This window comes from Rhea americana, unplaced genomic scaffold, assembly GCF_003343005.1.
Source record: "Rhea americana isolate MKP2758 unplaced genomic scaffold, rheAme1 scaffold_22, whole genome shotgun sequence".
NCBI classification, from domain to species: domain Eukaryota; kingdom Metazoa; phylum Chordata; class Aves; order Rheiformes; family Rheidae; genus Rhea; species Rhea americana.
This window is the reverse complement of record NW_028186329.1, coordinates 1,637,226-1,662,911: the sequence shown is the minus strand read 5'-3', so window position 1 is coordinate 1,662,911 and position 25,686 is coordinate 1,637,226. Positions and strand designations below refer to the sequence as shown.

At 37.8% G+C, this 25,686-nt stretch overlaps 1 protein-coding gene across 1 annotated transcript in view; it reads right to left on the bottom strand.

The window, feature by feature from the left end:
* Window positions 1-25,643, bottom strand: part of CAMK4 (calcium/calmodulin dependent protein kinase IV) — a 173,857-nt gene extending 148,214 nt beyond the window's left edge. The window contains exon 1 of the mRNA XM_085305348.1: window positions 25,437-25,643. Within this exon, the coding sequence (XP_085161474.1) occupies window positions 25,437-25,603 (167 nt within the window). The 5' untranslated portion in view covers window positions 25,604-25,643. The remainder of the gene's footprint in view (window positions 1-25,436) is intronic.
* Window positions 25,644-25,686: the final 43 nt, after the last annotated feature.

Genomic DNA, 25,686 nt, shown 5'->3' with positions numbered 1-25,686 from the left:
GCTATATATTCGTGCTGGTCCATGAACTCTAGACTGCTCCTACTTATCCCTCATTCTTAAGAAATTAGTTTTGTTAAGTCTTGCAGGCATATAGCAACGTGCTTTTCCTTCCTCCTGTGCAATCATTTGATAAGGGAACCAAAGCAGACTGCTTTGGTTTTCAGAATGAATTTCGAAATTCATTCTGAAAAGGGAATTAATGATTTAAACAAACTAAATAAAAAGTCTTTCTTTCTGCTTGTCCACAGTAAGACCCAGCTGTAGGCAGATACTGGAATTTTTAAAGAGTGGAGCTTACATGTTGTCACGGGCACACTTTCAGTTCTTATATAAGCAATGTGGTGAACCACTGGAGTACAGCAGAATTTGKACTTTTGGAGTTAACTGCCAGCAAAAAACATAGTCCTCAAATGATGTAAAGTAGTGTAGCTCTGTTACAGTCAGTTATGTTTTCTATCTGACGAAATTCAAATGCTTTTTCTCCCATAAACATATTATCTCCAAAAAGACCTGTATGCATGTCCAAAGATATATTTGCTCACTTTGGTTTTTGTTCATAAATATAACTATATATGTACTTTTATATATATGTGTATATATACACACACATTTTATATATGTGTATATATACACATACACACACATATTTTGTAACACACATACATATAGTTTTATATATATATATATGTACACACACACACACACACACTATATACATGGTGTTTACAGGGTCATGAAGATGTTTCAACGTTGGATGGCAAGAATGTTCTTGTAATGCATTGCTATAGAAGAGAAAAGGGCTTTTGCTGGTAGAGCTCATATTAGCTTCCTGAGCTCCTCTTCTATCAAAAATGCTATTGCTGGCACCTTCCAGAGGGTGTATTTAACTTTCATTAAAAGCTTACAGCTGCTCCCTTTCTAAAAAGGTAGATAAAACTTACATGTACTCTTCAGCAAATCAGAAAAGGTTAGGTTCAAAACTTCAAAAAAAGAACCCAAGTAAGTAGGTTCTACATCTAGGATTTTCATCAGATCATCTAAGGCTCAGCTTTACTGTACAAGAGTTAGTCCCCATGATCCTCGCCCAAGTTTTTTTTTTTTTTTTTAATCTATTAGTATGAAAATAACTATACTAGGATTTTCAATGGCTTTATTTAACTCCTCCCTTTTATTTACTTATTTATTACATTTATTTATTGAAAAAGGCCTAGCTTTGGCTAGTCGATGTTGTTACTTGTTGCCAAAATAAGTTATACAYACAAAAGTTTGATAGATGTACCCTAAAGCATGTGCATACAAGGAGCATTCAAGTGCCTGCTGCTGATGGAGAAGCAAAATGCTGCTGAGAAAAGCAATGATAGTATCCTCCCTTGTCAACCTATGCAAAACATCACTAAACCACAGAAGCTCTCCATTGACCACCTGATTAAAAGTCATTTTGTGAAGCTAGTTAAGCAGAGTAGTGGAGCCTTTTATCCTCAACACCACTTAAGTTGTAGTTAAGCAAAATAGAACGCAAGAGGCTTACCCGTGCACTGTGCGGCTACTCTAACCTCTCTGAAACCTAACATTACTGAAAACCACAAGTACTTTCCATAATTAAAAAAAGAAAGAAAAAAAGAAARAAAAAAAAAAAGAGGAGTCCYTGGATTCGCAATGATATAGATCGGAGATGAACTGTTGCAAAGTCCTACACACAACAGCTGATAAATTAAATTGTATAATTGTATGCAGAAAATAGACAGGCCCCAGTTGATTAAATTGTAGAAAGGTTTGCAACATGAGATAGTAAGGATCTAAYAGGAATTGCTTGTAAGAGTGTACCTATTTAAAAGTTTTAAACTAAAAATTGCACTTTAAGGTTTTTTAGAGCTTTTCTCCACAACTAACGCAGACTTCAAAAAAATACAGCCTAACTCTAGAAGAAAAGGGTTACTGCAATTTTCTTTTTTGTCAAAAATACTGACATATTTGTGTAATTTTAATTAGCAACAGARACAGCAGAGATGGTATTTCTTACCACCTTGAACGTATTTTTATTTTACAAATGGCCAAAAACTTGAGTGCAAGGCTGATTTCYATGGACAAAACCTGTCTTAATTTTGAATTTTCCATACACTGATGATAGTCTTTCAAGACGTTCAGTCTAGATAAGATCATATTTATTTGAACGTTTTTATATTTGTAAGAGGTCATACAGAGTGGTCTCCACAACCTTAAAAGCAATTTTTTTAAAAAAGCAAGTTTTGGTTTAAACAAGGCTTTTCCAATTCAGTGTTAACTGGGAGCTAAGTCGTCTGATCTCAACTTCCAAAAAGACAGATAACATCATATCCATCAAGTCCAGCCATTCCTAAGAGGCGAAGCACGCCACTATCCTGGAAGAGTTTCAGAGCAGAAACGAACCAGGCAGCTGTCTTTAGGCTACGCACCAGGGCTCCACGCCAGGACCAGCACTGCTACAGGGGCACAGGAAGAAGCTGGAGAGGTCAGAGGCGCCTTGAGTCTCCTTCCTTCTGCTCAGGCCTCTGCTTCTTCAACCCCCCAGGGCTCCTACACCTCTCGCTGACAGGAAGAGAAAGAGGAGAGGAGCAATAAGGGCACCCTCCTCAGTGGCAGAAATGGAGGATAAGGGATGAGGAATCCAAAGGCTGGGGAATGCTCCAAGCAGACAAAAGCTGAGCGATGTGGGGGCAGCGAAGAAGAGGAGATAAGCAGTGGAGAGGCCTGCTAGATCATTCCAGCAGAGATGTACGACCTGCATCCCTGAACCTCTTCATGAAATCTATCCTCTTAGAAATGCTTTCCTAACAGTTCACCTAAACTATCTTAACTACAAGTTAAGMCAATTACTTGTCCTGCGTCGTGCAATCAGCTTTTGTGTACTACCACATACTTAACAATTGCACAGAGAAATTAAAAGGAGTTATCTCCATAAGGATCTGTATGTATGGCAACAAATTAACCAGCAGGAGCTACCTGATCCTGACTTGAGTGAATTTTCAGAGACTTGTCAGAGAAAATTATTTTTAACATCTTTCTCAAAATTTATTTATCTTTCTGAACATTAACACAAAAACAGCAGAACAAAGTGTGCAGTGTATGTGCATTCCATATGTGACCATATCTCTGAYGGTCTGCTACGTTTTCAAAATTGCTTCCCCAAGACACTTTAAATGACAGAATGAAACTGCTGTTAGTGGTATGTGCAAAAACACTTTCAAGGCAATGTATTTTTTGTCTGTAGAAACAAGAATGAAGTTGAGAAGCTATTTGATCCCTTATAAAATCAAATTATTTGGAAAAGAATAAAACCTGTCACTTACTCAATATGCATTCTTACATTCAAGCCTGTAGGAAAAAAGACACTTTGCTGGAGCTAGACAAATTTCCGTGTTTCAGTTGCATTTCTAGCTGATGTATTGATGTAGATATATTTAACTGCAGACCTGCTGTAAAAAAAATAGTGCCTGCAAGGTCTCTACTCTTACATTAACCTACCTAATGCATCAGTGTTTGTATATTCCCTAATTTGGGTTTCAGAAGTTGTTCCCAAGAAACTTTGTTGGAAGTGTAGTCACATAGATTACTCAGATGCTCAGCTTCAAGTCCACACTTACGTGCTTTATTAGAGCCTTCCTGCTTCTTTCATTACTGCTGATAATTTTTTAATATAGTTTAAAAAAGTATTTAATTAAAAATAATTAAGAAACAAGAAAACTCATTAAAAACAGATCCACTAAAAGACTCTTCTGGTCAGATTTAAATGATATACACCATTCTCTAAACAGAACTCCATCTGCTTGGTGGCAAGCACATAATCTATATCCAGAACATTATGTATGCTCTATTATTCAATAATTTGATGCTAATGCTTCATTTTCAACTCTAATAGCTTATTTAGGTCTGTTATCCTATTAAGTATAATCTATGTTATTATTCAAACTGAAACAATAACCCAGGTGAGCTAGCCTGATTTGTTTTTATGGATATTCTTGGAAACAGATACATAAAACTGCATTCACACATCTGTTCCAGCCAAGCGAACTGAACTCATTCAACAAGAGACAGTTTACAGCATAGCTCTTGAAAAGATGCTGCACGGTTTCTTTAGACATTTTATGATCTAATTCATACTCCTTTAACTTAAGCTGTAAAAAAGTTTTTTGTTTAATCCTACTGTCAAAGCATCCTCCATAGTTAATGAAGGTGCTTTCCAAAGGTGATCTGTTTTGTACAACTCATGTCTAAAGCTGGTTGTATGAATTGCTATTTGCCTCTACTGACCAGGGCAGGGACCTAACAGCTAGTTCCATAAATGTCTTCTAAAAGCACTAGATAATTAGGCTACTAAAGTTGGGATCTTTTATCCCACCTTTGCACTTTAAAGTAAGACTATTTTTTTTTAATTGGTACATTCCTTTAGGACCTTCATTAATCTTTTTTTTTTCTTACTTTACACCCAAGACTTAATTTACATCCAAAAGCTTCAGGGAATAGTCAGTACCAAAGATAGGTTGAAGATCTGACTTCAGTTAGTTCCATACAAGTAACATTACACACTTGTTCGCTTCGAAACCACATAAACAAACCAACAGACATACAAATCATATTTTCACACTGCAAAAAGAAGTCTAGTGTGGCCTCATATATGCATCTTCGGATCTCTAAGGTGTAAGGTATGCATGGTCACACTGATGACAGCTTTAATCTAGCTTAAGAAGGTAGCTACTGCACTGGTAACGTAACAGGATCGACTTCAGTGAACTATCCACATAGACGTTCAGAGAAGGAACGTCTCCAGGAAGACTGTAGCTCGCTGCCTTCCCTTTGCCAGTCACAAAACAATGGGAGCTTCACAGCTGTTTTTACTCCTCTTCCCAGAATGACCACTGCTATCCTTGTTGCTTTATACCCACATTTGCACTTGCGATGTAGACTACCTTGTTACTTCTGGAAGTCACAGGGTACGGAAGCTTCCAAACCCTGTGTTTGGGCTTCCCAAATAATTCACACAGCATTGTGTAGCAGAAGTAACCATAATTCCTGCAAGACAATTTGCTGAGGAGGAGGAAAAGAATGATAGAATCAATACCCAGAAAGAATCTTCATAACTTTAACATGCAGACACTGGAATAAAATCCTTATTTGCTGAAATGACAAGTAATGAACTTACTGTAGAATAACAGGGAGAAGAGAAAGAAAAGTCTATTTTATAMGTACTGTAATTCCAGTTAAGTATCTCCTTCTAACTAAAACCATTGTGCCTACCCAGACAATCATTTGAACAAACTCAAGCTTTCAAACTAACATTTTATTTTACTCATTGATGCTGAGGGAGGGAAAGAACAGGCTGAATCCGGTTTTCAGAGAAACTGAACTAGTCATATTTAACAAAGTTTATGTTACATAGTGATGAATGTTATGCTATGTTATGTTAATTTTGCTATGGCCCAAACTTTGCTCATGCCATTTTAGACAAAATTTCTTCAATAGAAATAAAGAGTGTTTTATTACAAAAGGGTCCCTTTTGTGATTTAAATCAGTTTTTAGGTTAAATGAATTCAAAATAAATCTGCTTTCCTCCTTGATGACTGTAATGACAGTCTGGCATGAAAAGCTCTCTCTCCAGGGATGAAAGAGTACTTGGCTATCCATACTTCTTCAGACTTAAATTTCGGAAAATAATAATGGTTCTAGCGGTAGATCAGCCCATAATACTTGGAGTAGGAGAGATCAATTAACAGCAATCATATTAGTCATCCTAATCTTGTCCAAGTTCAGTCCTATGAAACCCAGATGCAAAAGTCCATATGGCTTATTAGTAATTTTCATATTTGACTTTAGGCTTCAAGTTTAGTTTAAGCAGCTTTGGTAGAGGGTCTGACACAAGAGCAATATGAAAGAAAGGTACATTATCAAAATTCATTTTGCACTGCAATTTGAATTCAAACCATTGCCATACCATTATCTCATTCTACTTATACTGCAAAGCAAATCCTGACATGAGTGACAATTCAAGATAGAGTCCTCTAGGAAGCCTGACACTACCCAATAAATGAACACTTGCTGAATTATGTAACGCTTGTTTTGTTATCCAGTCTCCTCTTTCAACTTTCTGAGGTCAATTCCACGAGTTATTTACATGAACAATTCTTCTTTTGGAGTGAATAAAAGTGTTCATTTCTGAATGACTGAGGGATCACATTAAAATGCATTGTTTCTCAGTAACAAAGTTCTAACAAAATTCAAGGTTGCAGAAAAGGCAAAATCAGGCACAGCGGATTTCTGTAATTTCTTTAAACAACTAAAACTGAAAAGAMGACCAGCTCTACAGAACTGTAACACTGCAGCTGGGGGATAAGAAACAATGCAATACAATTATTTGTTACATGTAACAGCTCTTCAGAGTGAGGGGGAATATGGTATAGATAGTGCATGCAATGCACTATCTATCATAGTACATGTATATAATTATCATTTTCTGTATACCTATGCTCAAGCTCTGAAGACCAGAGGATGTTTTGACTGTGTCTGTCAGATACACCCACAGTTTTGGTCAATACAGTTCATTTACATGAATTACTCTTCTTTGGGGTTATGCCTTTACATTCCATGCATGTGTACAAGAGGCAGTGAACTCCTTGTAACTCTTTTTCCTCAGTCTCAATATTCCCAGAAATATTTTGTGGACACTAGGAAAGGAGGGTTTTTCTTCCAGAGCAAGTTATAAAAAGCGAAGCCCTAAGAAGAAACACAAAAGGAGAGTTTGGCTGGAGAAAAAAGAGAAATGGTCAAATTACCTCTAGCTACTACTAGACATTTACCAGCAATTGTGTGCTACTGCAGCGTACAGAAATTCAACAGTCCGTGAACAGAAGAGATGTGGAATCAGTAAAATGCAGATGTAAGAGGAAGAGTTAATTAAACTCTCCTGAACGTCTCTTCAGAACACCTCCATATCAGGTGAGAAAGGAAGTACAGAGGGAAGTGGTGGGACAGAGGACAGTGATGCAGGAATTTCTGATGCCTGAAATTTCTCAGGTGTGGGAGAAAGTACAGAAGACAGCTCGAGAGGCTGGTGAGCGTGCTCCTTGGAGCTCAATGTACCTTCAGAGCCCTTCACCTGATCAGGCCCAGAGAAAGCCCTTTGAAGGAAAGACAGGCATCTCCCAAAAGCTAGGGAGCCAAAAGGCGGCTTGCTCTTCTAGGCAAATACTAAAATGCTCCATCTATCATTTAAAGAGGACTTGCAGCTGATATGACCTCCTGCTTCAGGAACTTTTTGAAGGTTTTTTGTTTGTTTGTTTTGTTTTACATCTAAATTCAGAATGCTTCATTGTCCCTTGCTAGTATAAGCTTGGATCAAAGATTTCTAAAGAAAGACAAGTCTAATATTAGTCTTCTAGATACATGTCATTCATTTTATTTTCAACAGTGCAAATTCTCTGGTGGTTCCCCTGATGTGACATAGAAACCGTGAAAGTCATTACACTTGAAAAACTGTCTAGTTATCTTCTCATCCCTACAAGGAGTGTGTGTGTATTTTTTTAAGGCACTTGCATGAATTGTAGTGAGTTTACAACTGCAATTCTTAAGTTATTAGGGACAATGCTAAGCAGTCTTGCACCATTAGTTTCAGTCAACACTGTCACTTCCTGTTTTATTTTCAAGCAGTTAAATAACATTGAGTTTTTTCTGCAACAAAAGTGATATTGTAATGAAAGGTCATAAATGACTACTGACAAAATGAAAGCTGACAGAGGGGACTAACATGCCAAAGAGCTAGCAATCACAAACTATTGATTAGTAAACACTAAATTCCACAACTCAGTGAGGCTAAATGGTGGTAATTTAAGCATGAATTTCATTCTTCAGTAATGACAATATTTTCCTCCAGCCATTCAGACATACACACTTCTTTTATAAGCTATACAAACAAATTGTTACCTGAATCATTTCCAGTGCCACTGAAAAGTAGATTTTATGCAAGACTTCTGATTCTTATTCACCATTTTTGGTACCAAAAAATACACATATAACAGCAAATGTATTTTCTCACTCTATCTMTTAACTAAGAATTCAACTTCTATTCTTCAGTTTCCCAATCTGTTTCTGATCCTTAAGCAGTTCATCAAAAAGACAAATGAACTGATTAGTCACAGCATGGGGATGTAGAATAATTTCACAAAATCTCTGCATATCTTTAGTCATATTGATTTCTGCTTGGCTGAACTCGTAGGAACTAATGCCATATTAGGAGATCTAAGAAGCAAAACCATTAACAACATATAAAGACCTCCACCTTGCACAAGCTGTGCTGAAGTGCACTGAAAGGAGGGAAGATGCATGGGAAGGAATTTCAAGACGAACGGTTTTCATCTGCTTCTGCTACACTCTTCCCTCAGACCTAATATGTACAGTCATTTGCCACAGGTGGCAAGAGAGCCACCTTTTTCCTGTTTTCCACTGAATGAACATTCTCTGCTCTGGAGAAAATCTCTACAGCAATCTGCAGCACAGAACAGTCATAATATAGTGAAGAGCCGCTGCATCATAATTTTAAGATTTCCAAAAGTTACTTGACAAAGTCTCTCAGCAAAGGCTCTTAAGGAAGTCACAGAAAGAGGAAATGGATTAAGAATTGGTTAAGAGAGAGAAACCAGGGAAGGAGTAATGTTCAGTCCTCACAGTGCACTGAGGTCATCAGTGAAGCTTGACAAGAACCAGAGCTGGCCATGTCTGCTGCTCAACATATTTGTAAATAAGCTGTTACAGAAGCTGAGCTGAGAAAAGAGGGGCCAAACTTTTTAAAGTCCTGCCCAACTGAATAACTGCAGAAGGACTCTATGAGAAGCGGTATTAAATGGCAAACAAAATTCAGTGCAAGACATACAAAAAATAATGCATATGAGAAAACACAATTTAATTGCACACAGAAAAAAAGACTAAGTTGCCTATTATCATAAGCTAAGAAATCCTAAAATCTAAGCGATAGTTCCATGAAACATCAGTTCAATGCCCAAGTTTAGTCAAAAGCAAAACAACTGCTATGAGTTATTAAGCATTATACGCCTGTATAAAGTTACTGTGTAGTAACTTTATAGTTACTTGAGTAACTATACTTGAGTATACTTGAGTATAGTTACTTGAGTATACTTGAGTATAGTTACTTGAGTAGTGCATACAAATCTACATTATCATTCTGACAGAAGAAACAGAGCTGAAACTTCAAATTTCTGAAGGCTCTGTGACTGCTCTGAGCAAGTATCTACACATGCTTGTCCTGTTCTTACGTTCCCTTCCTGGCATTTGCTTCTTGCTACAGCTGTAGACACAGTATGAGCCTAAACAGACCTTTAATCTGACCCAGTGCAGCCATTCTTATATTATAAAGACTCAAACAGTTTAGGATTGCCAATTCATTTTAAACTTAAACAGCAAACATACATACATGCGTTACTCAATATATAGAAAAAATGACATTTACAGGCTATTTTTTGAGATTTTTGAAAGACCAAGAGCTCTGAAAACATACGCTTGATGTTTCCAAATAAGATGCCTCTATGAATATTCACTACCAAGCAGAATATAAAATTTATGCATTCTATTATTGCAGAGTTGCTTCTTACTGAAAGATGAATTTAAGTTTCATTTAAACATCATTGACCACACATCCAGTGCACTACATACTCACTACTGAGGAGCACAGTCTGTTTAGATASGTTTTCTATTACTGAAGACCATAACAATGTAACAACGCACAACAACATGGGCCTCCAATGAGATTTTGATTTCAATAAAGGTAAGAATGTGACTAGAAGTCAGCTGATCCCTTACAGAAGTCAACAGATCAATATTGAACCTGCTGCTRTCAACAAACAGACACCGAAAATCAATGTAGTTACTCTGAATATAAGTTGGAAGAGCTCTCTTGAGTCATCAAAACAGTCCCCTGGTATCATGGGCAACCACGTCATACACCGTCTTTCACAAAATGATCATGTACCAGTTTTAGCCCTTTTCTTGTCTCTGTTGCTCCTACTGAAAAGGCTGTTACAGAACTGCAGATGGTTATATATTTTCTTCTAAATTATATTCTTACTGTAAGCATGACCAAATATCTGCCGCAGCTTCTTTGAGTGCAGGAGCAGTCCTTAAATTTAAGTGAATTATTCTGCCTCACAGGTTCTTTTCCCTTTGACTCATCCCTGAAGAACCATCACCTCCTCTCCCCAGCACTGTTTTCCTGAAGTAAAGAAACCCAGCTCCTACACAGTGAGTGCGCACAAGTGTGACTTTGCTCTGTCCCCACTAGGGTAGCTGGCATGAGCCAGCTTCTACTCTGGAGCTACACTGCAGAGTTAACTTGGTGGTAAGTCAGTAAACTAAGGAGAATCAGTGAAAAATGCTCTGAACCAGAGCTAGCTGGAACTCAACCTGACTGAAGTATGGACAAACAGCTGACATCTTCATAAACACACCCCTAGCATATGCTGGGAAGACAGGATTGACCGTCCTAATGCCCATTCTCTGGTGGTAAGAGTTCCCACCACGAGTTTCTCTCTCTCAGATGCAGGTTTTAGAACCGAACAAGGTATTCCAGACAAACTTTGTAATTCAAAGCCTTGTGCAATGGCATTAATACTTCTTTACATACAGTGTAAATACAGTATTTCAGCTAATGTATTTATTCAGTTTTCAAATTAGTTTTGAGCTACTGTTATCTAAAACTTATTGTTATCTAGCTACTGTTACCTAAAACTCCCATTGCCTCCCTATGAAGTCATTGAATTAAAATCCAGTAGGGTTTTAGCCGAACAAAAACAGCTTTGGATGTCTTCCACACAATTTTTCAAATATCCACAAAACTACTTATGTTTGTCATCTCCATTAGTAACTGGAAGAGTTATCACAAACTTCTTAATATTCCCCATCTAATCAGCTTTAAAACAGCCACTAGTCCTTTAATTACTGGGATTGTATTTTCACATGATCATATTTAAAAATAAATTTAAATTAATTTTTTATAACCTACAGATATATGAAAGGCAGCATTTGATTCCACAGTTGCAGTCATTTTTCACAGCTACAATTATTATTCTAGATAAAAGGTGACAATGACAAATCAGGATCTGTATTTCATAGACCCATATTATTTTCAAATGTGATCTTAAAATGTACTATTTTCATTTTTGTTTCAGAGTGATACTGGAGCTGAGACTTTCTACATTCAAGAATCATGAAATTTATCATTTATCATGAATTTTATCACATTCCAAAAATGGGAGGAGGAAGATGGGATGTTGGTAGGCACCTATCTGTATAATGAAATCTAATCCCTCACTTCTCCTGAAATATCAAAATTTCTGTCAGCTTTCTGACTATCACAGCAATTATACKGTTTGGCACTTTTCACAAAAAGAAAGGTGTAGAATGCCCAATTATCTCAGCCTCTGAAACCRCATCAGTTAAATACAGTGAAGAATTCAATATTTCTTCCTCTTTGCATAATGGCTATTGAGACTGTTTTCTAAGCGAAGTACTAGGTATGGGAGAGAGAGGTGGGAATAGCCCCAAGACTTCCTCAACCTTTAGAGCAAGGAGCCCCCAGAGAGGGGAAAAAAGCATGAATTTAATATATGGGCAATATTATAAAAATTCTGATTTTAGCATACTTAAATTTAAAGTGAGATAGCAGTATAGAGGGGAGCAGTTTTATTAAACATTTGCTTTTAGGGGAATACTCTTCCTCTCAAGGTAATTTGCTTGCGTAGCCTAACCTTCCCGAGCTTGCCAGAAACATACTGCTCTTCTCTGCTTCAGTGTATCTAGTTTGTTCTGACACGTGTGTTTTAACAGTGTCTTTCATTTAATATTTTCATTAATGGTTTCAGCACAAACTTAAGACTGCGTTAATCAAATTTACTGATGAAAAATGCAGSAGGCACTGGCAACACAAGAGGGCTGTAATATCAGAAAGGAAGAACTGTATTAGCCGAGGAACTGCAATAACACAAAAATAGAATAAAATTTAGCTGTRTTAAATGCAAGGTCATGTATTACAGACAAATAGCAGGAACGTTGCTCTAAATTAGGAGTCAACAATTGCAAACAGRGAAGGAAAATAGAACACACATAGTTTAGACAATAAATACATTGGTATAAGCTACAGAGGTAACAGCTGCGAGAAAAGGAAATTTGATCCTGTCCCATTCAATAATGTTTATTTTCCTTATTAAGAAAGGCTGAGAATTTTATAACTGGAGTTATTTTTCAGTGGATAAATGCAGGTTCTGTAGCCTTGCTCTGTTCCAGTAGAATATGCCATATGCAAGCCATACTACTTTTGGTACGGCATGTAAAATACAGTCCAAGTAGGGACCACAAACAGAAGGGGAAAACAGGAGAAGGAGGCAACTGTATCAGAATTCTCATAAGACACCATGGCATAACAGATGCGTACAGTTTGTTCTTTAGAAGTTGGTTGTTTTGATTCAAGGATGTTTTCAATCAACACTAAATTTAAAATGTCAATGTTCGTAAATTTAAAGTCAAAATTGTTGAAAAATTCCATGCTGTAAAACTGTCCACTGTCCACATCATGTCTGTACTTCAACTACTCATCCTAATTCAAGACAAAAACAAATGTTGAAGCGTTGAAATCTACCCTGGAATGGAAATTCTGGAGTTTCTCCGGTCTACTAATTCACTAACGTAGGGATGTGAACGTCTGCATGAAAAAGTTTCAATATACATGACTCTTCAAGGTGAAATACGTTCTTTGATGGCCACATGCTTTTGTGCATGAATAACAACTCTTGTTATTTGTTATTCTGTTTCATAATGATAGCTGCAACTAGGGAGAAGAAAAACAGTAAAATGGTCTTTTTAGATACTCAGAACAGTTAGAAGTACATGGTTCATAAGAAGCACCATAGAAARCAGGACTATTTGGTAAATATTTATTGTTGCAAATAGCAAATATAGCTGGCTTACAAAATATAGACTGACAGGAGAAAGAAGTAAAGATCTGTTGGGCAACTTATTTACAAAATCTCACCAGCTCCAACTTAGACTGTCATCTGCAAAAAACCCACATATATCTAGTATGATTATTTCCATCACAAAAGTTATTTAATCGTACCTGAAGTCACATCAAAGAAGAAAGTGAAGGTGTTAAAAAGAGGTTAGACTATATGAATGTTGCTAGAATAATAGAAAGAGACTAATATAGTTCAAATCAACTTTGCAACTGCAAATCAAACTGCAATTACTTTATAGAGTTGTGGGCGATTGTCTTTCTACTAGCCAAGCTGAAGATTCAAAACAGTTAAAAAGATATTTTTCTGCTGAGGAGGCGGTGGCAGAGGAGGAGATGACCAAGGTTGTTGTGTCACTTGAAATGAATGATTCTCTGGAAATAGAAGCGTATTCTCTTTATACCACTGCCAATCAAAGCAATTCTATGAGCAAGCTTTTATGAATAAAATGCCTTTCTCACTCAGTTTTACTCCCGTTCCACCTACTTTTGAACACCTTTAATATGAATTATGCATGGAGAAGAGRATTTGAATTTAAATACAAGAAATAATTTATCTGCATCTTTATTATGCTAGAGAAGGATTTTGTCACTATAAGAGTCAGAGCCGAAAACATGYCAGTGAATTTTATGGTATCTTTTCGCTGCAGATTTTCCAACTCACGTTGACCCTATCTGGCAATGGATTACTGATTTTACTTAGCAGTCACAAATTATTAATTTCAAATACCAACTGAAATCTGTTCTTGTTTGCAGTTGAGATATTCTTGAAGTAAGTTGGTGTGAAGGGAGAATCAGATCCAATAAATTTATCTGCCTTCTGTACCAAACAAAATGAATATTGCTTTTATGGTGTCAAGTTTTATAGTGTCAAGACACTGCATTAATATTACTAGYTCTAACAGTATTTTGTCAAGACTACAGTACAGTTTCTCTTTCAACTCAAATCAACTCCTTGCCAATTAGCTAACCGACCTGCAAACAGTGAATGCACACTCCATAAGCATTTGCAGTTTACACTATGCTGCAAAGAACTCCAGAAAAGCAAGTTACCATGTTCATTGATCTGCACTATGAAAACCTGAAGTCACTGAAAAAATTGTTAGTATTTTCTGACTGGTCACCCATATCTATACCATGAAACTGCTGCTTCCCATTACTAAATAAACTTTGCAGCCTTTCTCTTTTTGATTTTACTAAACTAATCAGCCAGAAAAGCAYGAGGTCTGAAAGGAGTACAGAAGGATGGGTCGTTTACTTCCTTAAAGTGAAGCACAAAAAGCAGGGGACATCAAATGAAGGTAGCAGGTAAAACTTCCACGCAGCCATATCTTGCAGGTCTTTCTAAGCTCAGCTCATGATAATGTYGTTAAGAGTACTCAATATGCTTTGTATTTAGCTAGTGTTTAGCTTTGTGATTAGCTAGTTTAGCTAATCATTATGGCACAATATGGAAAGCTGGCAAGCAAATGTTCACCACCAGGAAAACATGCAACTGCAGGGTATTGTRTTAAATGCAAGGTCATTGTATTGTATTGGTGTAATAGAGTAGCACTGTTGTTCATTAATCTAGAAAACATGTCAATAGGTATTGAAAAAGATCAGTACTAATCCATGACAAATTTTATCTTGTGGCATCATAAGCTTCATTTTTATAGAACATCCATTTTCTCTGCTAAAGTATGAAGTTATTTAGCACCACCATTTTTTTTTTTTTTTTTTTTTAGTACCATCGCGTGCCATAAGAATTGGAATAATTTCTGGCCCAAAGCGTATTTTTAAAATACACTCACCAGGTCACAGTGTTATACAGGTGGAGAACACCTAACAAATCAGAAGTAGCAAACAGCATCTTGCATATTTAGATAATCTGAAAAGAACACTTGCTGAAGTTTGAATAAAATTGAAACAATCTCCCAAAAGTATAAACACCTAAGATGCTTCAATACCATGTTGGTTTGTACAAGTGATGTCCAACTTTCCACACTAGAGGCCTGAAGACGCACTTCTTTCAACACAGTAAGGCTTTTTTTTTCAGCTAAACACAAACTAAAACCATAGCACAATATTCCTTGGTAGTGGCAGTATGCTTCTGTTAACTAGGATTATTTTAAGAGAAATCAATAAAAATACTATTTTGAAAGTATTTTAAGATAATACATGACTTCTTATCCCATGGATATTCATTAACATCTTCATGCTTTTTAAAAAAATTTCATTCATTCATGAGAGCAAAATTGTTCACTAAAAGTAATTTATTTAGATTAAACTGAAATCCCTGGATTTCCTTTCCAAATCAATCTGAACTTCACATGAATTTATCTACTAATATCTCCAATTTTTTTTTTTAAAAAAATACATGAACAAAAGTCTACAGGCAATTCATAATTTTTGAGGTTGATCTGACTGATCCCCTCAGTGACATCATGCTGCTTTGCTACCTCATAAGAGAACAAAATTTTTAAGTCAAGATTGCGTAGAACATACTTTTTAATGAAGTGATCAGTCCTGCTACTACATGAATACTTCCAAAAAGAAACAACTATTGAGAATGGGAAAAAAATCCCCTGTTTTTTGAATGTTGCCTGTTCCTTAAACCTGAGCAACTGCTTTTTTCCACAAAGYCTGGAGAGRGGCCACAGGAGAGACGCATCACGTRTCTCTCTAGTGGAAAGAGTTTGGAGAAAAGGAGCGTACCTCACTTCTGATGTACAACTGCAATTCTGGCATTTCATCTGTGGCATACAGATGCTCACAGTGAGGTATGTGCCTGAGTGGAGGATATTTGTTCTAGGATTTAAATTCTAATGTTATTACTTTTGAGGCTGTGCATCATGAATCTTAGGCTTGTTTCACCATGGTTTTATCCCCMAAAAAGCAAAGAAACATAGATAGTAAACTGTCAAAGGGCAGTATGTTTTATAAACTTTTTTTCCTCAAATGGGTTCACATTTTATTTATTTCTTAATTGAAGTTTTGTGGGTGTYGAAATTCTAGCAGGTTAGTTGCACATGTGAAAAGCAGACAACATACGAGATACAAGTATCAAGTTCAATTATTTCACTTGTGTTTGGAATTAACATACAATTCTGACCATATAATTTAGTGGTTCATGCCAAATAATTTCTCTCCTATTATCCCCTGCAGAGTAAGCTCAAAGAGAACATATAATCTGCTTGCTATGAACCGAATGGTTCCTTCCAAGGGTGTATCATTTTAGTGCCTTACAAATCTATTCTCTGAGCAACAGAGAAAATATTGAGGGTCCATCCTGCAACGGTTAGTGTGTTTTAAGTGARAGCCACCAATGACAGTAACTATACCATTTTTGCTTTCATTCTATCACAAAAATACACATTTGTAATATGTTTTGGCAGAGTAGGTCATCACGACTCCATCTTTCTATTTTAAAAATTATAGAGTCTAAGAAATTGAGGCTATATAACTCAATGTATTTATCAAACATCCTGCACTTGAAATTGGTCTCAGATATATCATTCTCAATGAACTCATAAATTGCATCATACTAACAAATCTTAAAAACCACAACCATCCAGAGAATGAAAAGGAGACACAACCTTCACTTTCCCACACTGCCCAGTAAACCTTAGGAGAAATGGTGTTTTCACGTTCAGTAATGCACTACACTGGGGCTGCTCCAAAGTGATCTTCTAGCTGAGAGATCATTCTGGACATTTTAAAACCAATCTTATTCCCTAGGTCTCAAAGGGCTGGGAAAGTTTCACAAGCAACAACTGGAGTGGAGAAAAGGAGAAGTAGCCTTTTCTTGTCTTGTTCAAATGATTTTAAGTACAGGCTTAAGTAACACATCCTCTACACTTTTGCCAAAAGAAAGGTCATTCTAAAAAGACCTTTCGTAACACTGAGATAAAAGAGTAAGGTAAAGGTGACAACATAAAGACCACACGCTTCTATCACACAAAAATACCTAAATTCAATTATTAATGAATAATCTCTATCTCAGATTTCACAGAGCTACTAGCTCAGACTCCAAAGAACAAGGAAGATTTTAGCAGCAACTARTAAGTTAAAACATATTTTCTGGTAATTACTGACTGGCTGAAGATGATGATAGTGCAAGGCTATATAAAGCATCATCAATAACAAACAGAAGAGTATTTTCAAGGTATCAATGGTCATTTGAAAAAGCTGCCATTCTTATTTATTTTTTAAAATGGGGTAGAAAGGGAAAATATAGATATTGCATTAGACAAAGCAAGAATCAAAAGCAGCACCTCCTTTTGGAAATAAATGGCACATCTGACCACCCTTACTCAAAATGAGCATCCTTGAACTACAAAAGAGAGAGAGAGAGAGAGAGAGAAAATTCCTCGTGAAATAAAATAATATTCAGATAGAGCAGACACAGGTCTGCTTACTGCGAAGAGAGGAAGCAGAACTGATAAAAACTCCTAAATTAAGAAGTAAATAACAAATACTAAGTTTATATGTTTAAATTCTGCCTCATTGTGCAGGCACAAGGGAATACCCACTAGCTCTTTATGCATTCTTAACTCCTATTTATGGTTTATAAGTATTGTATGTATATATATGAAATTAATATTCAAGTCTATCCACTTTTTTCCCACAGAACAGTTTATGTGAGCTATTTACTTTTTAAAAGCCAGGCCAATGTTCTGGCTAACAGAATACTATAGAAAAAAAATCACTCAGGTTTGCCGTGGTAAAGCCAGCTCAATTCATTGCCCTATAAACAAAGCTGGAGCTGGGGATGCCTAGTTTTTATTTCCTGATTGACCTTTCCAGACAACATTCAGGCAGATAAAATTTCCCTGATTGTCCTTCAGACCCTGGAGAGGATAATTAGGCTCCCCTAGCAAGTATTTAGACTTCCACTGATGGGGAGTGTGTCACAGCAAATACCGAACCTTCTTTCCACTGACCACCAGTCCTGATTTGTTGTGTTTCCAAAYGTGAGTATTTTCTGTGTAAGCAGCCATTTAGACATCTGTTACCGGTAGAATTCTGCCTATTTGTTTCACGCAACCCTGTTTGTTACGATCCCTTGCACAATACCACGCATACTTGCGTGCACACACGCTCCCCTCTGCAGAGGGGCGGTGGAATGAACAGATACTTACTTCTCCTGCCACGAGGCTTCAGTACATTTACCTCCCCTCCACACCTAATCGTAGAAGCTTATTGCACAGTCACACTTACGGAAATGTTTTCAACTGAGCTTGAAAATACTTACGCAATTTCGTACGTACTGTTTCTGTATCTAGCTAAAAGGAACAATTTTGCTACATTCAACCCCTTGCAGACTACTGCATTGTTTTTCAAATAGGACATTTCTTGAGTTAGGATAACTGACAGCACTACTTTCAAATCCTAAAATCTCAAACTTTTCCAGTATTTATCTCAATAGCTATTCTTTTGCTCTATTACAAATGCAAATTTTCAAATTAAAAAGAGTTAACCAAAACCAACTGCAAAAYGCATAACGGTTGACAGAAGTAATACCTTCACAATAAAGAAATAACTCTTCTCTAATGTCACATTTTTCATTATTAATAGCTCCTCTTTAAATGCTCGCAAGCTGTGAAAATTATACAAAATGATCACCTTTTCATTCCAGCTATTCAATGTTACCCCAGCACTCATTTAATAGGGGGAAAAAAAAAAAAAAAGAAAAGGAGGTAAAGGTTCGATTTACCGACAGAACAATATACTCAGTACACAGACTAACAAGGATACAAAGATAATGCAATGCTCTGCAAGCAGTACTCTTGCACTGCCCGTTCTTAGTCCTAAATTTTCATTTGTATAATATACATTTGCTGTAGCTTACAAGTTAATTAAAACTTGAGCAGACATTGACCTGAGCATTATGTGAATGTGCAGTATTGTAAGCACCCTATTATCTTGCAGATTAACTACATCTAGATTCAAATATAATATCACTAGGATATACAGGCTAGGTATGCCTAAGTAAATGCTGCAGCGCAATAGGAGGAGACCTGCAGGACAGATAGCACCAACATACAAGCTTTTTGCAAGTTTTATTTCGGACTAGCTCTAATCTGGTTTTGTGCAGTGAACGTTCACAAGAGGTTAGAGTGGATTAAATGTGCACCTGAACTGCATCTTCTGATTCGGTTTCATTCAGTCTGCTCTGTGCACTCAAAGATTGCTCCTTCATGCAAAGCAAAGCACAGTGAGAGGATATAATTTGGATATTCACATTTTAAAAAATGTTTGCTCCTGATCCGAATTAAAACTTCCATGTAGATACACCCATAAATTACCTTTTAAAAATAGGTATGGTTTAATGCAATGTTGCAAGAAAATCACAATGCTTCTGTAGTTGAAAAAATGTAGACGTATACCCTTAATAGTAACCTATTTTGGTTCCTAGGTAGAAGAAAAAACACTTGCTTCAAATAAACCATTTCTGATATAATACAGCTAAGACTTAGATAAGGTATTACTGATTACACTAAGAAACAAGTTATCTGTTCATTTACAGAGGTAGCAAGACAGTTTCTTCCATAAAAAGAACCATCAGTACACATCCGAAAGCCGGTAACTACTTTGGCGTTAGATTCTCTGTTGCGACTGTCCATAGTGGCTGACATCTAAACTCCGTTGTCCACAGAAGATCAAATTAACCATATAACCGTCATGAAGCAATGCCTCAGTTGCAGTATTAACATGAATAACATACAAACATAAGTCACTGTGAAAAATGCATATTCTGGCATGTGTTTTAAGCCCCAGTGATGCAGATGCCAAGTTTGCAGTTCAGTGCAAAACTCCTGGCTGCAATGGAACGAGCATTTTGCCACAAATCCCAACTGTAAAAGAATTTAAACCACTGTCTGAAAAATCTTAAATACCTTTTATGATGAAAATAAGAGTGAAACAACAAACATGCCAACAGATGCTCCAAAAAAGCCACCTACTTTCCTAATTAAGAAAATGCACACGCAGAGTTAGTTTCTAGGCAAGTAACTTAGTGTTCAACACAGATGTCTGGACAACATAGTCAATGCAATCCTCCATGCCCAAGTTCAGAGTACCTACCTATCTCTCTCCACAATTAGAGAGCCTTAAGTGAAATGGTATGTCTAATCCCATTTCCTATTTACAGGATGGTAGATGAAAATTTCTTCACTTGCTTTTTCCAACATCTAGTTTTTCAGCTCTGAATAAACCACTTGTTGAGCTGAATCAAATGGAAATGAAGAAAACGTTCTCCTTGCATGGAGTAAAGAAGCTTTAGTTGTCAAAAGCTGGGTTATTACGTTGACAAGTTCTGGTTCCTAGTACCCAAGCCGGTAATTTCATCGAGAACGGTACGCTGAGAAGCTATAGAGCTTCCACAGAAAACATTCACTGCTTAGTATTAGTTTTTATTTATGACTCTCTGCAGAAGGACATGCATTTTAATGAGGAGTGACATGCAGATCCTCTCATAGGTGGGTGCCCTACTTACCAAACTCTCTCTGATGTCCTCCTTCTGGCTAAGTGAAGACTGAATTGTCTTCTCATAACAGCACAGACTAAAGAGAAGGAGTAAAGAACATGCCTATCATAAAGGAGCCTGTGGCCAAATACTTAGGACATTTTTTCCAGTTGAAAGATGACATGAACAACAGTCCTTCCAGCAGAAAAGGGAACTGAAAATCTTCACCTAGACCTATACCAGACAGTGCAATACAGGAAGGGGAGAGGTGGACGATGTTCACCTACCACCCTACGCTTGGGTCAAACCCCACAAGGGCATCATGCCCCCTACGACTCCTATCTTCCTGCCTCAAGCAACAACCACAAACAGCCCCAAATGAGGCCTCAGACTCACCCTTTCATTCATCTTCCCCATCAGCTGATCAGCAGGAACTGTCTGCACAAAAATGCTTACTGCCTGTCTGCAGGACTGAGCTGCCAGGGCAATGAGCAAGTAGCAACTGGTGGCCCTACACGACCTGGAGGAAAGGCAAACCTACACAGGCAGTTACTGTTCAAAGATAATTCTCCACGTGGAATTACTCACCTCAGTTCAGCTAAGCACCCCAAACTCGCATTTAAACAACAATATGCACTGTCAGCAGTATGTATGTAATTGCTTGGGAAATCCTGGTGCCCAGCATTAAAAATCACAAACATCCAAGTAAACACTGTGTTGAAGAAGGGAGTGACCTCCTTCAAATGTACCACAAAGCAAAATGAACAAGTGATTTTCAAACTAAACATGGTAAACAGTCTGTATAACAAATGATTCTTTTGATAGGCAGTTAAGGAAAAGGTCCTTATTTTTTTAAAAAAAATATGGAGGAATGGAAGGGAATTTAATTGACGTACTTTTGAAGTAAAAACAGTTTGAACTTTAAAGCCTAATGTGAAAAAACAATCCATTTCTATAAAACAACTCTTATAAGAATTAGTTACCTGATTTCATCTACTGTTACCATCAAAAAGTAAATGCTATGACAGCACTTGTAAATGGGATCGATAGGGTAAGAAACATCATTCTGCATAYCGAGACTACACATTCAAACCCTCTGCATTAAGAACTCTTCAAGGAGAGAAGCCACCTATGATTCAGCTCACACTGTCCATTCAAGTTGAAAGTCCCAACTGTCTTCCAGTTTCAGGTCCTCAACAAGGACCGCACAGTTGAAAGACTGGCCCAGAAAGGAAAAAGTAACCCTGTAAGATCCTACTTAACATCCCTGTACAAAGAAAAATGCCTGTAACTTTTCTTGTTTTTTTTTTTAGTTTTACTTTTGGAATGGAAAGAAAGCCCTAAGGATTCGGTAGGAAATATTTCCAGCTGCTCTTGACCATTGAATAGATCTGCAATATGCCTACAATAATTACGTTAGACAGTTTCAACACTAACCATTCTGTATTTTGGCATGAGACACTGCATGCAGTAAGTAAAACATCAACTAAAATTCCAGTAAAGAGAAAGTCCTTTTTTGTGATGTTGCTGAGTATCAAAAAACATTATTAAAATTCCTCCCCACCCTCAAAACATTACTATACTAATCTTGACTTCAGAAACTCTGTACCAAATGATACAGAATAGGTTACATAAGGCTAACGAAAGGTCTTAAGCTTTAAGGARTATTTAATTTTAGTATTTATTATTATTAAAAGTTTTTTTCAAGACAGTGTGGAAAATAAGCTTTTAGTTAAAATTCACTGTGAGCAAGATTTAAAAATTCACAACTCACCACTGCTGCCACCTTCAGAGAAATAATAAGTACATTTGGTAAAGATGACCAAAATTTCATCTTTAGAGCATTTTGAACTCCTGTTACATGGCACATACAAAAAATATCTGATCAGAAACAGATTAAAAGGAAGGTGCATTAGCCAAGTATTCAATAAAACATAAAAACAGCTGCACTGGGTCAAACTAGAAGCAAGCCTAGCCCAGAATACTTCTCTAACAGTGGCGAAACCTAGATGTCTCAAGGATACAACAAGAGAGCAAACCTACAGCAACATTGTCAAAGAATACTCTCATAACATTCAACAATTTCTGGTTCAAGAATTAGTATCTTTGTATTGTATCAGTCCCAATGGATTTCCTCAATGTGAACTTGCCCAGTTGCCCCTTGAACTCATGTAAGCTTTTAGCATCCATAACATACAGTGGCAGAAGTTCCACCACTTTGTACAGTTCCACCTAAGACTTCATAATTTTTTTTGTACTATCTCCTGCTGCTAATTTTTGAACTTTCTAGCTTCACACGATGCCCTGTAGATCAAGCAAAGACAACACAGCAGTCAGTAATCAGGTGTCCTGGGCCTTGCATGACATCATGAATCCCCATCTCATCCCCACTACAGGATTCACCAGGAAAGCAAAATAGACTAACATTTTATTTGGGGGATTTTTGAGCACTAGTGTGCAGCAAGTTGATATTTTCATAGACCTGTAAATTATAACTGTAAAAAGAATGAAATCTGATTGAATCTTACATGCAACATAGGGTTTCTCCCTCATCCCTATGTGCATTTATTCACTTAAACTGAATTTCATCTGCTGTTTAAACGCCCATTCAGGTCAACAAGGTCTTTCTGCAATTCTTCATGGGCAATGTTGTCTTGAAACCCCTCAGCAATTTAGTAAGATGAGCAAATTCCACTATTCAACCACTTTACTTTCGAAAACGTTGAGTAGCATAGACCCCTGTACTGATCCCTGTGGGACTCCACTGTTGAAAACTGTTTAATGCTACCCAAGCTTTTAGACATTTTATTTTACTAGAGGACCTTTCCCTCTCTTCCCAATGGCACCTCAGTGTGTCACACAAACAAGAACAACAACAAAGTTCAGGGGTCTGCCGTACATGCTTTGCAGAAAGGGCACTCTTTCCAAAGGGAACACCCACACAGTAAACTCCATACACAAGTCTTTGCAGTCTGACAAAAGACATCTTCTAATCTCCATATTTGTTAAATATATTTTAGGATAATGTCTCCTGTTGTTTGCTTTTACGTTATTTGGACCTCTTGCATCTTTTCGGTCTGTTTCAGCATCATTCACAGATTTTCACCACCAACTTAGGCAAGGAATATTTCTTATAGAGGCACTCAAAGTTATGTCCAAAATTAAAARGTTGGCGCCAAGGTTACCAAGAAAAAACAAAACACAGAATGTAGTTGTATGTGATACTTATTAACTAAAAATGATTGCTTGATCTCTCTAAGTTTGCTAAGATACATCAGAGCTATGGCAGGGAGTCTGAGATAAGCAGCAGCACCCTGGATGCTAGCTCAGAATAGATCTTAAAGCGCGAGTGTTGGGATCTGAGGATCAAGATCTCACTGCCATACCATTTTGTGCAATCTCCCCTCTGAGCACGTAACCCTCTGTGGTCTTCTCCCTACCCTAGGATCTTTGTTCAAGATGGTTCTTTTTTCCTATCTTCTTTCTGCTTTTATTTTTAATCTGATTTCTGAGTTATATCCAACAGCAGCACAGATTTAATGACTCGCATCCCTATGCTAGCTGGGTGTGGTTATCTTTCATAGTCAAAGCTTTTGTGAGGGTTTCAGCATCTTCTACTGTCTCACCTTGCAAGGTGGAATATCCCACTATACTGCAGCTTTCACTAACTTTTCCTCTTCCATGCAGGACGGTACAAATTTTAAAGCCCTTTCCTAGGCTATGCAATAAATATATCACGTATCATGATGTAAATTAAGCCTACAGTCACTAGCATAAATGCTGAACAGGATTAGAGAGACTACACGTAACAGAGCATTAATACGGGTGACAGAGTTGGTATCAACTGTTTTTGTTCAGCAGTACACACTTCTACGCCCATTTTGGACATTATACTGACAGTATCTCCTACATTACACTTTTTATATGTCTTCATAGTTGTACGCTTAAGTAAAATATAAATGTAGTAAAGGTACATAAATCCATGCTTATTTAAATCTGGCTAGCATGAGTGGCAATAGCAGCAAAGAGGTAGTAGCAGACGCTTTAGACCCAGCCAGTAAGCCAAAAAGGTACTACTGTATTTCTACAGTCTTTCCTGCCCCTACAGTACAGCAAGCACAGGTATGCTTTGTAGCAGTATCTTTCATTGCACATATCCTTTCTGCAAAAATACTGTACCAAGGCAACCATGTTATTACCTGCAAATTTCTCACTATCGTTCAGGATTTTAAGTCTATCACTGTTAAAATTAAGAACTGCTATTAACTTTGTTACCTGTAAAGTCATCTATTGCAAGACTCTTGATAAACTTTACTTATCTATTTTTTCTTTTTACACGCTATTTTCTACCCACAGATTCAATATGAATCAGCCATTGTATTTAAAGAGCAAAAACTGCATGTGAGATAGAGATAAAGGCAGTTCATACTGGGTTTCAGTTGGAAAAAAAAATAAAAAATAAAAACACACTTGGGACCTTTAAGTTACCAGGCAGAGGCATCAGCGTAAAATTCATGAATGAGCCTGCACCAGTTCGCTTGCTTACACTGCACTCCAGCAAGACGACGTTGTTTGGAGCGGCCTACCTCTGCACAGGTATTTTCTATAGGGGTTTTGTCAGTGCAGGGTCTAAAGGTGCTGATACCGAGGTAGCGATAAAAGATCTTACGTAAAGCAAAGCTGTGCATTCGCCGCGTTTTCGTGTCATCGAAGAAACACTTAGCATTCGCCTGACACGGCACCGGGTCTGGAGCCGGCGGACACGCGGAGAAGCTGCTCGGGCGGACGAGCCCCCACCGCGGCGGCCCGCCGCCTCCCCGGGACGCGCTCGCCCGCCGCCGCCGCCGCCGCGCGAAGTTTGGCCGCCCGGGAGAGCGCGAGGCGGCGGCGGCGGCGCCCGGAGCCGCCCGGAGCCCCCCGCCGCGCCGCGCCGCGCCCGCTCACCGTCCCAGCTCGGACTCCAGCTCGAAGTAGTGGGCCAGCGTGTCCTTGTTGGAGCCGTCGATCCAGTAGTCGGGCGCGGCGCCGGCGGCGCGGCCGGCGGACGAGGAGCCGGAGGACGAGGTGGAGGAGGAGGAGGAGGAGGAGGAAGGCATGGTGACTTTCAGCATGTCGGGACGCCTGCCGGGGGCTGCCCCCTCCTCCGCACCGGCTGCGGAGAGCAGAGCGACAAGGCGGCTGGCGGCGGCGGCAC